The 13617-nt window shown below is 33.0% G+C and overlaps 5 protein-coding genes across 5 annotated transcripts; 2 read left to right on the top strand and 3 right to left on the bottom strand.

Moving 5' to 3' along the window:
• Window positions 1-286: 286 nt before the first annotated feature.
• Window positions 287-1068, bottom strand: LOC139100821 (histone H1B-like). The gene has a single exon (XM_070653570.1). The coding sequence runs from the start codon at window positions 1066-1068 to the stop codon at window positions 355-357; it is 714 nt and encodes a 237-aa protein (XP_070509671.1). The 3' UTR covers window positions 287-354.
• Window positions 1069-2248: 1180 nt separating this feature from the next.
• On the bottom strand, window positions 2249-2626 carry LOC139100651 (histone H2B). The gene has a single exon (XM_070653335.1). The coding sequence runs from the start codon at window positions 2624-2626 to the stop codon at window positions 2249-2251; it is 378 nt and encodes a 125-aa protein (XP_070509436.1).
• Window positions 2627-2803: 177 nt separating this feature from the next.
• LOC139100842 (histone H2A) lies at window positions 2804-3293 on the top strand. The gene has a single exon (XM_070653592.1). It carries the CDS (start codon window positions 2860-2862, stop codon window positions 3235-3237), a length of 378 nt encoding a protein of 125 aa, XP_070509693.1. The 5' UTR covers window positions 2804-2859; the 3' UTR covers window positions 3238-3293.
• A 90-nt stretch (window positions 3294-3383) lies between these two features.
• On the bottom strand, window positions 3384-8314 carry Sms (spermine synthase). Its single transcript, XM_070653520.1, has 4 exons — window positions 7941-8314; window positions 4845-4953; window positions 3896-4439; window positions 3384-3836 (listed from the first exon to the last, which is right to left on the bottom strand). Exons 1-4 carry the CDS (start codon window positions 8220-8222, stop codon window positions 3668-3670), a joined length of 1104 nt encoding a protein of 367 aa, XP_070509621.1. The 5' UTR covers window positions 8223-8314; the 3' UTR covers window positions 3384-3667.
• A 166-nt stretch (window positions 8315-8480) lies between these two features.
• On the top strand, window positions 8481-11452 carry INPP5E (Inositol-3-phosphate synthase). The gene is made up of 4 exons (XM_070653442.1): window positions 8481-8552; window positions 8617-10308; window positions 10400-10735; window positions 10805-11452. The coding sequence occupies exons 2-4, from the start codon at window positions 8816-8818 to the stop codon at window positions 10908-10910; spliced, it is 1935 nt and encodes a 644-aa protein (XP_070509543.1). The 5' UTR covers window positions 8481-8552; window positions 8617-8815; the 3' UTR covers window positions 10911-11452.
• Window positions 11453-13617: the final 2165 nt, after the last annotated feature.

Here is a 13617-nt window from a genome sequence, read left to right as displayed (position 1 = left end):
GCAATCACGGGTTTCGAACTTCGACCATTAAATGTAGTGGAAATACGGCACACAGCCTCCATTTGAAGCTTACAGGCTGTAATGTCATCAAAGAAGTGGTTCGGATTTCACTATAAACTTGTGGGTCAAGGTTTGAGTGGGAGATCTGGCGAATTCTCAATCCTTAAACTGTCAATAGCCATAAAACGCATATAACAGCTAATGTTTATTTTTATTTATTAAACTATAACTTAAGATAAGCTAGAAATTGTAATTAAAATTTGATTTTCTTTTTGGAATGAGATTTTGTAGTCCTGAAAAGGACTATTTTGAGGTGATTGCTGAATATCAGCTATTAAAATATAAATATTAAGTTTATGCTTTCTTTGCTGCTGGTTTTTTGGCAGCTTTTGGCTTCTTCTCTGCTGCTGGTTTCTTTGCTTTTGGTGCTGCTGCCTTCTTTGGCTTGGCCTCCTTCTTGGGCTTAGCTGCTTTTGGTTTAGGTGCAGCTTTTGGTTTTGGTGCTGCCTTTTTGGCTGCTGGCTTAGCAGCTGCTGGTTTCTTTGTGGTCTTTGCAACTGGCTTCTTGATCTTTGTGGCTGAAGCAGCTTTTGGTTTCTTGGCAATTGTCTTCTTGACTACTTTCTTCTCACCAGCCTTCTTTGGCTTGGCAGCAGCCTTCTTTGGTTTCTTCTCAGTTACCTTCTTGGCGACCTTCTTTACAACCTTTTCTTTCTTGGCTGCTGCTGGCAATTTGAATGATCCTGATGCTCCTTTACCTTTTGTTTGCAACAATTGTCCCTTTTCAACTGCTGATTTCAAGTATTTCTTGATGAATGGTGACAATTTGTCAGTATCAACTTTATATTGAGCAACAAGGAATTTCTTGATGGCCTGGACTGATGAACCACCTCGTTCTTTCAATGTTTTAACGGCATTGACAACCATTTCACTGACTGGTGGATGAGTTCTTGGTGCCTTTGGTTTACTTGGCTTGTCAGATTTTGGTTTCTTCTCCTTCTTTGCTTTTGCTGGTGAAGCAACTGGAGCTGCTGCTGCTGGTGCGACTTCTACTGCTGTGTCAGACATTTTTCTTTAATTTCACTTGATTTGATTGTATAAAAATAATTTTCAAATTGAAAATGTTATGAGAAATACAGAAATGTGATGGTCCCTCAACTATGATATGTGAATGGAAACGAAGCCTCGCGCTCAATTTTTGTTGGAAAATTTTCCCTTGTAAACTTCTGCGTCGATCTCAAAATTTGTTAATTATTTCACAAACTTTAACTAAACGATCTCAAATCTTTTTAGAATCTTATTTTACAATGAAAAATCTCTCAAATGATGATTTTAAATTTCCTTAATTAAATTAACAATGCCAAAAAAACAGCTGGTAAAGTCAAAATTTATGAGAAATTACAGAAATTTCTTTAATTAATTCTCAATAACTTTTGAACCGCTTTAGCAATTTTCATGAAATTTTCACTCAATTAAAGTTTATTTATTGTAGATTCATAAAATCAAGTCAAAAATCTCAAAATATTAATTAACTTAACTATGGACAGGTACCAACTGAAATAATGATGAGCACTGTGCTTGAAAATTTATGTGATAAAATTTTATGGATTTAACTTTAACTTACCTATGTCTTGTGAAATTTAATTTGGTGCCAAATTGTAGAAATTTGTTAATATGTTAAAATTAAATTAAAATTTGAAAAAATTGAAAGTTCCAATGTAAATTAAATAAATTTATAAAATTCTTCATACAAAATGTCAGACTCAATAAATGATCAGGCTATGGGAAGTAAGTGAAAGAATTTTTAATGAACTGAGTTGAAATTTTAAATTGGAAGGAAATTTCAAACTTGCTGTAAAATAATTTTCAAACTTCTTTAGTTAATTTCACATTTGAAAAATTATCTTAAAAAATTCAGGCAATTGAGCGTCATCAGAAATATCAAGAACAAACTACATTTTGTCATATAAGAATTTAGAACCAGAAGTTATTAAAATAAGATTCAGATATAGATGTTTGGAAATTTATTCATTTTATTCATATCAATAATTTAATTAAGTTTATTTTTAATAATATTCTCCTTTATACAAATTCATTTATACCTAATTATAGTATCAACAGTTTATTGCGTATCTAAGAAAATATAATAAGTCAGTCTGATTTGATTAAAATTTCTCTCTTTTTCATAAAATATTTTGCGGTCTTGAAAAAGACCATTTGAGATATGCGATGCAGCTTAGAAAGCAGTTTATTTGGATGATGTGTATTTGGTGACGGCTTTTGTTCCTTCTGAGACAGCGTGCTTGGCCAATTCACCAGGCAAGAGTAAACGAACAGCAGTTTGGATCTCGCGACTTGTGATTGTTGAGCGTTTGTTGTAATGAGCCAATCGTGAGGCTTCAGCAGCAATACGTTCGAAAATGTCATTGACGAAACTGTTCATGATGCTCATTGCCTTTGATGAAACACCAGTGTCTGGGTGAACTTGTTTCAAGACTTTGAAGATGTAGATTGCGTATGATTCTTTACGCTTATGACGTCTCTTTTTCTTGTCATCCTTTGAGATTGCTTTTTGTGCCTTTCCGGCTTTCTTTGCAGCTTTTCCGCTTGTTTTTGGTGGTGCCATTTTTTATGAAGTGTTTTGTATAAAATTCAGAATACAACTGATTACTCTTGTTACTTTTTTCTCTCTTTTTATACATTTTCTCTCTCCATGTAGCATAGACCACGCCTCTCATGTTTCCCGCTCTCAAATTTTGTATAAATACCTGAACATTTGTTGATATTCAACTCAGTATCGAATCATCTTTGGTTCTTCAACTTTCTCGTACAAACTAAATCAAATAAACTATCAAAAAAATGTCAGGCCGTGGTAAAGGAGGCAAAGTTAAGGCAAAGGCAAAGTCACGTTCAAGCCGTGCTGGATTACAATTCCCAGTTGGTCGTATCCATCGTCTTCTCCGTAAAGGAAACTATGGTGAACGTGTTGGTGCTGGAGCTCCAGTATATTTAGCTGCCGTTATGGAATACTTGGCTGCTGAAGTTCTTGAATTGGCAGGAAATGCTGCTCGTGATAACAAGAAGACAAGAATTATCCCACGTCACTTGCAATTGGCCATCCGTAATGACGAAGAATTGAACAAACTTTTGTCCGGAGTCACAATCGCACAAGGTGGTGTTTTACCAAACATCCAAGCCGTCTTGTTGCCAAAGAAGACCGAATCAAAGAAAGCTTAAATTCTTCAACAAAGTGCCTTTAAACAACTATAAACCGTCCTTTTTAGGACGACAAATTTTAATTTCTAAAGAAAAATTAATTTTTAATATTTTAGTATATCCGAATTTAGTTCCGTCAGATCACTAGAATAAGATATTAGAATTCAATACAGTTTTGGATAAAATTTAATTTATTTAAATCGTTAAGACTTGAAAATCACAAAAATACTTTAAAATTACATTGTTTTTAAAAATTATTAATAAAACTTTCAGGTCAATTAAATGCAATTTAATTAGGTATAATGAAAAAGGAATTAAGTCACAAGAAATTATATTTCTAAATCTAACTTTGGATTGCGCGATGGGTGGTGTACTGGAAGTATTGATTCAAACTAGTGCAAACTTTATATTTCTGGATCTAATAAATATGAAGATTCAAAATTCAATGTCATCATTGTTTATCGAATTGGACTTGATAAAAGATCCAGTCCTCCATAAATGATGGAACAAATGCGGTGTCACGAGTAAACTTAACAGTTGGTTTGAGCTTTTTGAGTTGTTCTTCATACATTTCTAAAGATTCTGGACATGATGCTCCATTTCCGTGAGTCATGAATTTTCTGAAATTATATTAAGGTTTCCATTACCTTGTCACACAAATTAATGATTATTTACTTACCCAGTGTCGTTCAAAACAGCAAAGGACTTTTCCAAAATTGTGCGTATAAAGTCCCAAATTTCACCAGTCGGTGTATCCGAAATTGGAATATCAGTCAAGTCACCAAAAACATAATCGAATTTGCGACCATCCTTAATATATTTATCCAACCAGACCATACAATCACCAACAATGATTTCATAGTTATCTGCTTTACGGACCTCAAGGACATCACCGCAAATAGAATTCATGTACTTATTACATGCTTCCATAACGAGATCATCAATTTCTAACATAACAACATTTTTTGGATTCTCTTTTAATAATTCATAAAGCAATGCACCGTCACCGCCGCCAAGAATGCAAATTTCCTTTCCTTTGTAATCTTCTTTACCACGTTGCATCAATGTCTCGGTGTAGATCAAGTCAGCTTCGGCTATGTTCTGCAGCTCATCGAGAATCAACATATTTCCCAGTGTTTTCGAATGGACAATTTGTATTTTCTGGAAGTCTGAGCGCTTATCGAAAAGGACTTTATCGATGTCATATTCGATGATTCGCTCGTCTGTAAGGGGAGATTAAGGATAAAGGAAGAAGAACATGTTAGAGATTTTAATGGAATATGCGGCGATAAAGAGGTATTCTGAGATTTTATGGATTATTTGTCAAAACTTATTTTGAGTTTTTGAAAATTTTTTGACAATTTTTGAATTCTAAAAATCCGTTAAAATAATTGAAATTCCATAGCCATATCCATGAAGCACTCAGAGTATCTCTAATTGCCTACAACATCACATTCATACAAGAATAATATTTAAAAACGACAAAAAGGTACAAAAATAATAAAAAGCATTTAAGCATGCACATAATTAATGCTGTGACATAAAACTATAATTAATGGATGTAATCTATGCATGCAGTCGTTCATGCAATGATACACATTTTTTTCATATTGATGTGAATTACAAACCTGCTGTTGGGAAATATTTGACAATAGGGCCACGATCCAATGCTGGTAAAGTTTGACCGTGCAATAAATTCAATTCTTTAACCAGCGCATTCTCAAGTTGCCGTGATGACTGTGGATGGGAGATAGTTTATGGAGAAAAGAAATTTTTGTGTAATTTTTTTAAAGATTTTTTTTAAATGCCAATTTGTGTTTAGTTTAATTTTGTCTGTAAAGTATTATGGAACCAAACTGGTCAAGTTTTATTTAAGAACTTATTTAAAGATTAAGCTAGGAATCTAGGTCTGGATGTCTAATTTTGAATTCTACGAAGATGATTAGCTATTTATGAATGAAATGCATGAAAATTCGCTATAATGCTCAGTTAGTGGATCTAGATTTTAGAAATTTAAGTAAGGAATGCCAAAAAGTCATTTCTATATCCACAAGCTGAAAGCAACCAAAAATACTTGCTATTTTGTTATAATCGCCCTAAATTGTATTAAAGGAATCAAGTTCTTGGTTCACAAAAAAGATTAAATAAACAAAACATAAGGAATTTATTTACATGCTGATGATGCTGGATGATTGAATTTTGAGAACTTTATGATAAACAATCGTTGTGTCCGTAACATTACTCTTTGTATGACGAAGTATATTTGATGATTCTGTGAATATTCTGAATTTACGGGGTTCTTTGATTTAGACAAGAGCTCGAATAAGACTTGAATCTCAAATGGAACCGAATCTACTCGAATTGGCAATTCCATTCAATATCCAAATTGACTTCCAATTCTACTTTATCTGTAGCCTTAACAGACAAACAGATCACTTTTAGGTACCGAAATGGTCTTTCAGTACCATGTACCTAACCTATGTCTGTTAGCGTAATCTAGGCTAATAGCCAGATGGCAAATTTGGTTGTTCTCGCCAAGTACCTGCCACTAGGCTCTAAGTATACTTCCACCTCGTCGCCGTGGTGGCATCATTTCAATATGTGCCGATCGGGTAGGTAATAAATTATTGCTGAACTTGCTGCTTCCAATTACTAGTTATGATAATATTATGGGATATTAAAATGAAAATGCTGTGTAACAACATGTTGACAGGCATGTAGATAAACAATTATTCCAACATTGTATATGTTCCATTTTACGCACGTGCTTACTGTTTCATTTTCCATTAAAATTTAAAAGAAAATCAGAAAATTTTGCAAACAGCAAAATAAGTGTCCTTGACGTAGCACGAACATTTCTTTGTAAGTCATGAGTATAACCCTGGAGAGTTGAACTGCAGAAAATTCCATGGAAATCAATTTCGAAATTTCTTCACATTTCCTGATTTTTTGGAATTTTCAAGGAGCTTTTAGCAAATTGTTCTTGTTCTCCTCGTACAGATTTATTGAAGTTTATCGTAATTTATGAACAAACTTGTATCCTTACATGACCGGAAAGGTCAAACGTTGTGAAACCGCACCATGCACCCAATGCCGTGTGCAGTTTCAGTCAGGGCTTACCACCAAGGTATGCCGCGAAAAATAGAAGGTTGCCCGTCACTGATGCAGATCATTCCATTACAAAGTGACAATAATTAAAATAAAGTGAAATACAGACATTCTACGTCATTGTGGAAGTATTATACAGTGTCGATAACCCAACGCATGAAACATAAATAGCATATTTACTCCTACCAATATTGGATTCTATCCAAGAAAGTTATTAATAATTTTTCAATGTAATATTTGTTGTGTCTACTTGAGATTATTTGATCGATGATTTTCTCTCACGGAGGTATTTGCATGATTTAATAAACAGATTTTTTTTAGTGTATAGCACAATGGTGGGCAACCTGTGAGCTGGAGAGCACTAGTGTACTGCTTAAATTGTTTGGAAATGCTATGTTAGAAATAATTAAGAGACCTAAAGAAGACTAGGTTCCGAATATAACTTCTAACCCGTACAACACACCGTGTTGTCTGGGGTACTCCCGCATAGTCGTATTAACAGTCCCTAACATACAATATGGATATTAATCTAAATGAGAGTACTCTTGAGTATACTCAATCAATTTAATTAAGCATCCTCAATTTTGTAAGCATACTCGAAAGTATGCTTTCTGTCTTTTCTGGAATAAGATACAAAGCCTGATAGTACAATTAAGGCAGACTTCAACCCTTTCTAACTGTAACTACAAATTGCACTTAATTGTCTTGTCATGAATAATATCATATTCCCAAAGTTGGAATTACATCGAAGAATGCAACATTGTATGATCATAATCACAACCTAGCCAACAAACCATTGTGCATCAAGCCACAATTTGAATAATTATTAGGTATGCATGTGAATACAAAGTAATCACACACATCAATTCCTCTGTCTTTCATTGCACTCGAACACAAAACGATTGTTTATCATACTATTTAAGGCTGATGTTCTCAGTTCTGTAATATCAGAACATGACACTAGTTTTTATGCTGTACAATCGTTTATTTATGTTTTTAGCAGAGCTAGAAGTCGACTCGAATTTGATATGGCATAGACTTTTCCATACAAAATCCGAGTAGACTTCGAGTTATGGTTTTAAGGAAATAAAGGAACAAAAAATAAAACTTTTTGGATGTAAAATATTAATAAAAAGTGTCTAAAAAACTTGATAGAATTTGAGGAAAAAAGAGAGAGCAAATGTCTCAGTGTGAATGAGTACCTGAACTTGTAAGATAAACATCAATTCCGCCACGTTTTATCGCCGGTAATAATTTCGATCGTTTTGCTTGCAACTTCATAGTCAAGCTTATTTCGAGTAATCGCAAGTTCTACATTAAATAATATTAATACACAACAACAAAATGTAATTAAATATTTATGTCTTTTAGTCATGGGAAGTGAGAGATATCGAGGGGATTAATTGGCATTCGTGAGCATGTAATTTGAGATAATAAAATTTAATTTTGTGCATTTAATTATGCATTTCCATAGATACTTCCAAAACATAATAATAATTTTTTTTGAACCAGATTGGACCATGTTGGAATGTGGAACGATAATATTATGTAGTAATGTGAAAGTCATGACGATATTGAGTATGAATAAGAAGAAGATAAGTAAGAAAAAAAATTACCTCAAATGAAATTCTCTGCTCTGCTCCATCCTTCCTGTAGTATTCAATGTTAATCGTAATTAATCCTTCGTTGAAGAATCGGACGTTGAGCATTGTAGCTGAATTATCATTAAAAATGCACATGTAGCCATCATCAACCAACATATCATAGATCATTTTCAAATTTCCAAAATATTTTTCAAGATTTTCTTTAATCACTTTAATTATATCCTTGCGCGATAATTCATCGTTAATTCGCGATGGCTCGATGGAGAAGTCAAGTAGAACCGTATTAGCTGACATCTTACTAGCTTGTATTGCTTTCTGTACTCACAATTTTACACTAAATTGAATTTTTTTCTCGTTCGAAATGAAAGAAAAAAATTTTCTTCAGGATGGGCACGCGACTTTTTTTGCACCGGTCGATAATGCTAGTTTGGTAGAATGTCGATACATGTGACAGTTGCACACGAAACTCGACTTTATATAGCTATTGGATAAGGTTGAATTTGGGGTACACAGGACATTCTGCTGACGGACTTGTATCACTTTAGAAATGAACTCGCAATAAATATTTTCATCACAGAATTTTCCTTTTAAAAAAAATTTTCATTTGACTTCTCTTATATACACGTAAGTGCTTAAAATGGTGAAATTCTAATATTTTACACCATCTCCAACAACTTTTTCATTTTAGAAGACTGAAAATTGTAAGAAATCAACAAAAATTTGAAAGGATATAGCCTTTCTGCAACAAAAAAAAAAGTATATTAATTTGATTTGATTACGTCGTGATAACGAGAGTCATAAATCAAAGAAACTATAAGAAGAAGATCAAGGAGAAAGTCAATTAGTCTCAATGCTGTGATATAATTAAAAAAGAGGCTTACGAAGTAATGAACATGAGTGAGGAAGTTGTTAATCAAGTTGTAAGAAGAAATAATAAGCCAATTTTAGGACTTTTGGGTGTCAAGAGATCAACAAAGGTTGAACCACAACAAAATTTTCATAATAATAATAATAATGATGCGAGTTCAATGGAATCAATAGCAAGACTAAATGTGCCGATTCAGAAGCCATTAGGACGTCATATAGATGTGAGAAGTAGAAATAATTCAGTGCCAGATTTGAGTACGATAAATGATCATGATTTAATTAATAATTTGAATATTAATGAGAATGAAGCAGGAGGCATTAATAGATATAGTTTTTGTTGCACGTCAGACATGACTAATGGAATGGTAAATTCAGATTCTGGTATAGAGAATGCTACAAGTAATGATGAAGAATCATCTACGCCAATTCCATCTTCCTCACGTCCTTTAGCTGTTAGAAGCTCACCAGCTTACTATAATCTTCCAAAATATGACGTCTATCCGTCACCAATTTTACTATCATGTCGATCGAGATTTCGTGAAAAATTTCTACCACCGTCACTAGAACAATATAACTCATTAAAGGACTGTAACTCTTCTCCAGATATTCCAACTCAAAATCAATCTCCTCCTGTCAAAAAAGAAGACCGTAAATCAGGATCATTTGATACAATAACTATGGATAATCATAGATATGAAGAATGCTGCTCTGATCCTGATCGTATTAGTGCTGATTCACTTGCACGTCAGACACTCATGGCTGCTCAAGTTCTTCATTTAATTCCCACCGAAAAAGCGCGCCAAAGAAATTTTCTTCAAGGTCGTTCAGCATCAATCTCATTACTTGGTGCTGCTGAGTTAGAAAAGGCATGTCCGAACAGAGAAGCAACTATATTTCTTGGAAGTTGGAATATGAATGGACAAAATCCACCGAAACAAATGAATGACTTTATATTACCGACTAAAATGGAACATGTTCCTGATTTAGTTGTTATTGGAACTCAAGAAGCTTGTTCGGATAAATTTGAATGGGAAGTAACATTACAAGAGACTCTTGGTCCATCACATGTTCTCTTCCATTCAGCTAGCTTGGGAACTTTACATTTGGCAGTATTCATGAGACGTGACTTGATCTGGTATTGCTCAGAACCTGAAGATGCATCGCTATCCGTACGACCAGGTTCACATTTTAAAACAAAAGGTGCTGTTGCCATATCATTTTGTCTATTCGGTACGACAATGCTTTTTGTTACTAGTCATTTAACAGCTCATCAACAAAAAGTCAAGGAGAGAGTTCAAGATATTAAGAGAATTATACATTCATTAGACTTACCAAGAAACTTAAATGTTAGACATCGTGCGAAGGATGTCACTCAAAATTTTGATTCTGTTTATTGGTGTGGTGATCTTAATTTTCGACTAAGTGAGCCACGCGATAATTTGATGAAGTGGCTTAAAGAGACACAATTTCCTTTGCCAAGTCACCTTCCTCATGGATATCTACATACTGATCAGTAAGTATACAGACTTCATTGTTTGAACACCATTTAGATACAACTTAATGCCACAATATCCAGCAATTCTAACAATCCTCATACCTTCCAGGCTAACATCAGTGCTTGCAGACGGAGCAGCTTTTAGAGGCTTTAAGGAAGCAAAGATTAACTTCCCACCGACTTACAAATACGATGTCGGAACCCAACAATTTGATACATCATCCAAGCAGCGTGCACCAGCATACACGGATAGAATTTTATATAAATATAAGCTACCACCGCTTGGTCTTCGACGACCTAGTGCTATGACATCAAGTTCTCGACCAACTTCACCACATTCACCCATCAAATGCATTGCATATGATTCTGTTCAATCAATTGTTTCATCTGATCATAAACCTGTGTGGGCTTTATTTAAGAATGCATTGCGGCCAGGCGTTGATTCGTAAGTTGGAATTTATATTGACATTCTATGCCTGATTTCAATCCTAATGGTTTCAATTTTCATTCGTAGAATTCCGTTAGCAGCATTATTTAATCGTGAAGTTTATATTGAAGGAATTAAGCACCGATTGGATAGTAATAATCAAGAAGCAACATCCGCATGTGTTATACAGTAATTTATTTATCAAGCATGAAATTGAAAAGTTCTAGTCATTTTATGATTACCGGTACTACATTCCTATTGAATAGAAAAGAATTATTTAACAAAAATTGAGAATTAGAAACCTTTAAAAGATTAATATATTTCTAGAAGAAGAAGATGAAAGAAAAATCATAAATGACAATATTCCGTTGTAGTCTAGCTATTAGCTTATTAATTCAAGAGAAGCCTTCTCGTGCCTCATTCACCTTTTTGCCTGAGACAAAAAATACAAAAATTGAAAAACGTTCAAAACGTTTAAAATAATTAAAATTTATTTAATGATGCATATCGAAAGCTAGTCAATTTATATTGGATAATGATGTGATTTCTGGATTTCAAATTTATGGAATATTTTAGAACTAAATGAGTGGAATTTGATACGATTTGAATATTCTGAATGAATGCAATCACTTACTATCAGAGCTTTAAGTCGGTTCGAATTTTGTATCGAATCGAGTCAACTTGAGTTAGCTTTTCTATACTAAATCCGATTCAATTTTATGCTCTGACAAAACAGATCAATTTTTATACATGACCTCACTTAGATGGGGTCTGACGCTGGCTATATAACTGACTTAAGCTTGTCATTATCAAATACAATGTGCAATACCCAACCAGTATCAATAGTTTCTGTTTAAGATTTCTTATTTCAAGTGATCATTTGTCACAAATTTCATGAATTGCAAACAAACAATTAAGGTCTATCCAAAACTGCAGATCTACAAGCATGAAATATTTGACGAACTAAAAGATGAAGCCGAAAACTGTAGGTCTGCGCATGTTAACTTCATTCGAATCTGACACCAAGTCAGAGTTACGCCGACCCGGGGCACGATTTTTAAGTTGTGAATAGCTAGCTAATTCAGGAGTCATCTAATCCCATCTATGAAGCTCATCCCGAAAAGCTCATAGCATAGAATTGATTAAAAATCGAACTCCAGGCTGATTTGATCCTGATCTTAGGTCGGATTTCATTGAATTTGGCCTGAGGTTATGTTTAAGATAGTCAGGGGCTGAATTTTTGGTCATTTCTGAGCAGTGTATGAGTATGATACAAATAACATCCAACTTGATGGTTCTTCAATATTCCAAAGATTTAAACTCCAGAAACACTTGTTTAAAAAGTATGAAAATTATCAGAATCAAAAAGAATATTTCGAAAATCAAAAGAAATTTTTCGGAAGTTTAACTTTAAAAATCATAAAAAATAAGAAAATTATCAACCCCAGTTAAACCCCTTTAAACTTGACAAAGAAAAGATTAATCTCAAAACTCGAATAGTTGAAATATTAGTTAGAACATATCCAAAGTCAAGAAATATTTATTTATCAAAATGAAAAAGTCAATATAGAGAATATATTTAATGAATTATGAATTAATTATCGTATTGTTAGATTTAAATTAAATTCACTTGATCTTCAGTCATAGGTCTATAATATTAATTTATTCATTTATTTATTGTGTAGATTCAAAATTGTCAGAATTTTCATATCTAATTGCTAATATGAAGTTTTGTGGAACTAAAATGATGTTTGGGATGATTTTAATTTGCTTAACTAACAATTTAGTCCAAACTAACCGACTAATTAAGGAATATCTGAAATATTTGAATATTGGAAATTCTGACAAATTTTGGTTTTAAGTTATATAATATGTGAGATGCTAGTCATTCATCTTAAAGTTCATTTTAAAGCAATAATTATGTTCCTGATTTCATTCAAATTTTATGTGCTATTTTCGTCCTTATTTTATATTTAATTTAATTTAATTTGCGTTTATTTTGGAATGGATGGAAATGTCGATGAGGGGCCGTTCACTTATTACGTTGAGGTAGGGTAAGGGGATTATCAAGATTTAAAATATATTGTTCTTTTTGACAAATGTTCGTCTTTAAGTGAACTAACCTAAGTAAATTTGATCAAGAATAGTAAATTTTTGATATTGAGTCATACATATGAGAAATTTAGTAGGATTTGTAGACATTTCTAAAAAAAATTATTGTAAGGATTGTAATTGAGTAGGCCAAAATTTCTTATACTAAAATTATTATATATAAACCTAACATCCCGAACAATGCATTGGAGATTGCTATTAAACAGTTGATCTATTTCCTTTACCATAAATCCTGAGACCTGTAGTTTGAAAGCTAGGCTACTAGGACATACACTACCTTAGAAGTGTATCTTAGTGCTACTCCAAATTTAGTGTATTTTCTGGGCAAGTGCATTTCAAACTTTGTGTCGCGATCCTGTTGAATTACTGCTTAAAGTAAGGTCAAAACATAACATTTGTAGAATATCAAGACCAACTAAATATCGCAATTTGTCGCAATTGGTGACTCAAACATTTTGAGATTCATAGTTTTAGCTTCCTGACTTCACAGGACTTCAAGGTCTGTTCAAAATGAAAGTCACCGATTTGAAAAGTTTGAAAAGCATTGCCGAGTATCTGAATTTAAATTTTTTTTAAAGCATTGAATTTTCAAAATTTATTTCTAAAAAATCTCAAAATATTTAAAACGAGTTAAATTTAAAGAAAATATAAAAAAAATACCAAAGAACTAACGAACACCAGAAAACTAACAAAATTACCAAAAAAGAGCTTAAAGTCAAGTTGAATTTTATTTGAAGTAAAGTATAATTTAATAGACTACCGAAGCAGTACAATTTTGTCACTAGGGT

The sequence above is a fragment of the Chironomus tepperi genome, unplaced genomic scaffold (genome assembly GCF_022539635.2).
Source record: "Chironomus tepperi strain 1889 unplaced genomic scaffold, CSIRO-AGI_Ctep_v1 contig_68, whole genome shotgun sequence".
NCBI lineage: Eukaryota > Metazoa > Arthropoda > Insecta > Diptera > Chironomidae > Chironomus > Chironomus tepperi.
This window is presented reverse-complemented; position numbering and strand designations above follow the sequence as displayed.

What these genes read in the sequence shown, in the direction of transcription:
- LOC139100821 (XM_070653570.1), bottom strand. Translation starts at nt 1,068, where the DNA reads ATGTCTGACACAGCAGTAGAAGTCGCACCAGCAGCAGCAGCTCCAGTT.
- LOC139100842 (XM_070653592.1), top strand. Translation starts at nt 2,860, where the DNA reads ATGTCAGGCCGTGGTAAAGGAGGCAAAGTTAAGGCAAAGGCAAAGTCA.
- INPP5E (XM_070653442.1), top strand. Translation starts at nt 8,816, where the DNA reads ATGAACATGAGTGAGGAAGTTGTTAATCAAGTTGTAAGAAGAAATAAT. An exon ending in GGATATCTACATACTGATCA is followed by an intron (nt 10,309 to 10,399) that starts GTAAGTATACAG and finishes CATACCTTCCAG; the next exon opens with GCTAACATCAGTGCTTGCAG. An exon ending in TTGCGGCCAGGCGTTGATTC is followed by an intron (nt 10,736 to 10,804) that starts GTAAGTTGGAAT and finishes TTTCATTCGTAG; the next exon opens with AATTCCGTTAGCAGCATTAT.
- Sms (XM_070653520.1), bottom strand. Translation starts at nt 8,222, where the DNA reads ATGTCAGCTAATACGGTTCTACTTGACTTCTCCATCGAGCCATCGCGA. An exon ending in AGCAGAGAATTTCATTTGAG is followed by an intron (nt 4,954 to 7,940) that starts GTAATTTTTTTT and finishes TCCCATCCACAG; the next exon opens with TCATCACGGCAACTTGAGAA. An exon ending in GCTGTTTTGAACGACACTGG is followed by an intron (nt 3,837 to 3,895) that starts GTAAGTAAATAA and finishes ATATAATTTCAG; the next exon opens with AAAATTCATGACTCACGGAA.
- LOC139100651 (XM_070653335.1), bottom strand. Translation starts at nt 2,626, where the DNA reads ATGGCACCACCAAAAACAAGCGGAAAAGCTGCAAAGAAAGCCGGAAAG.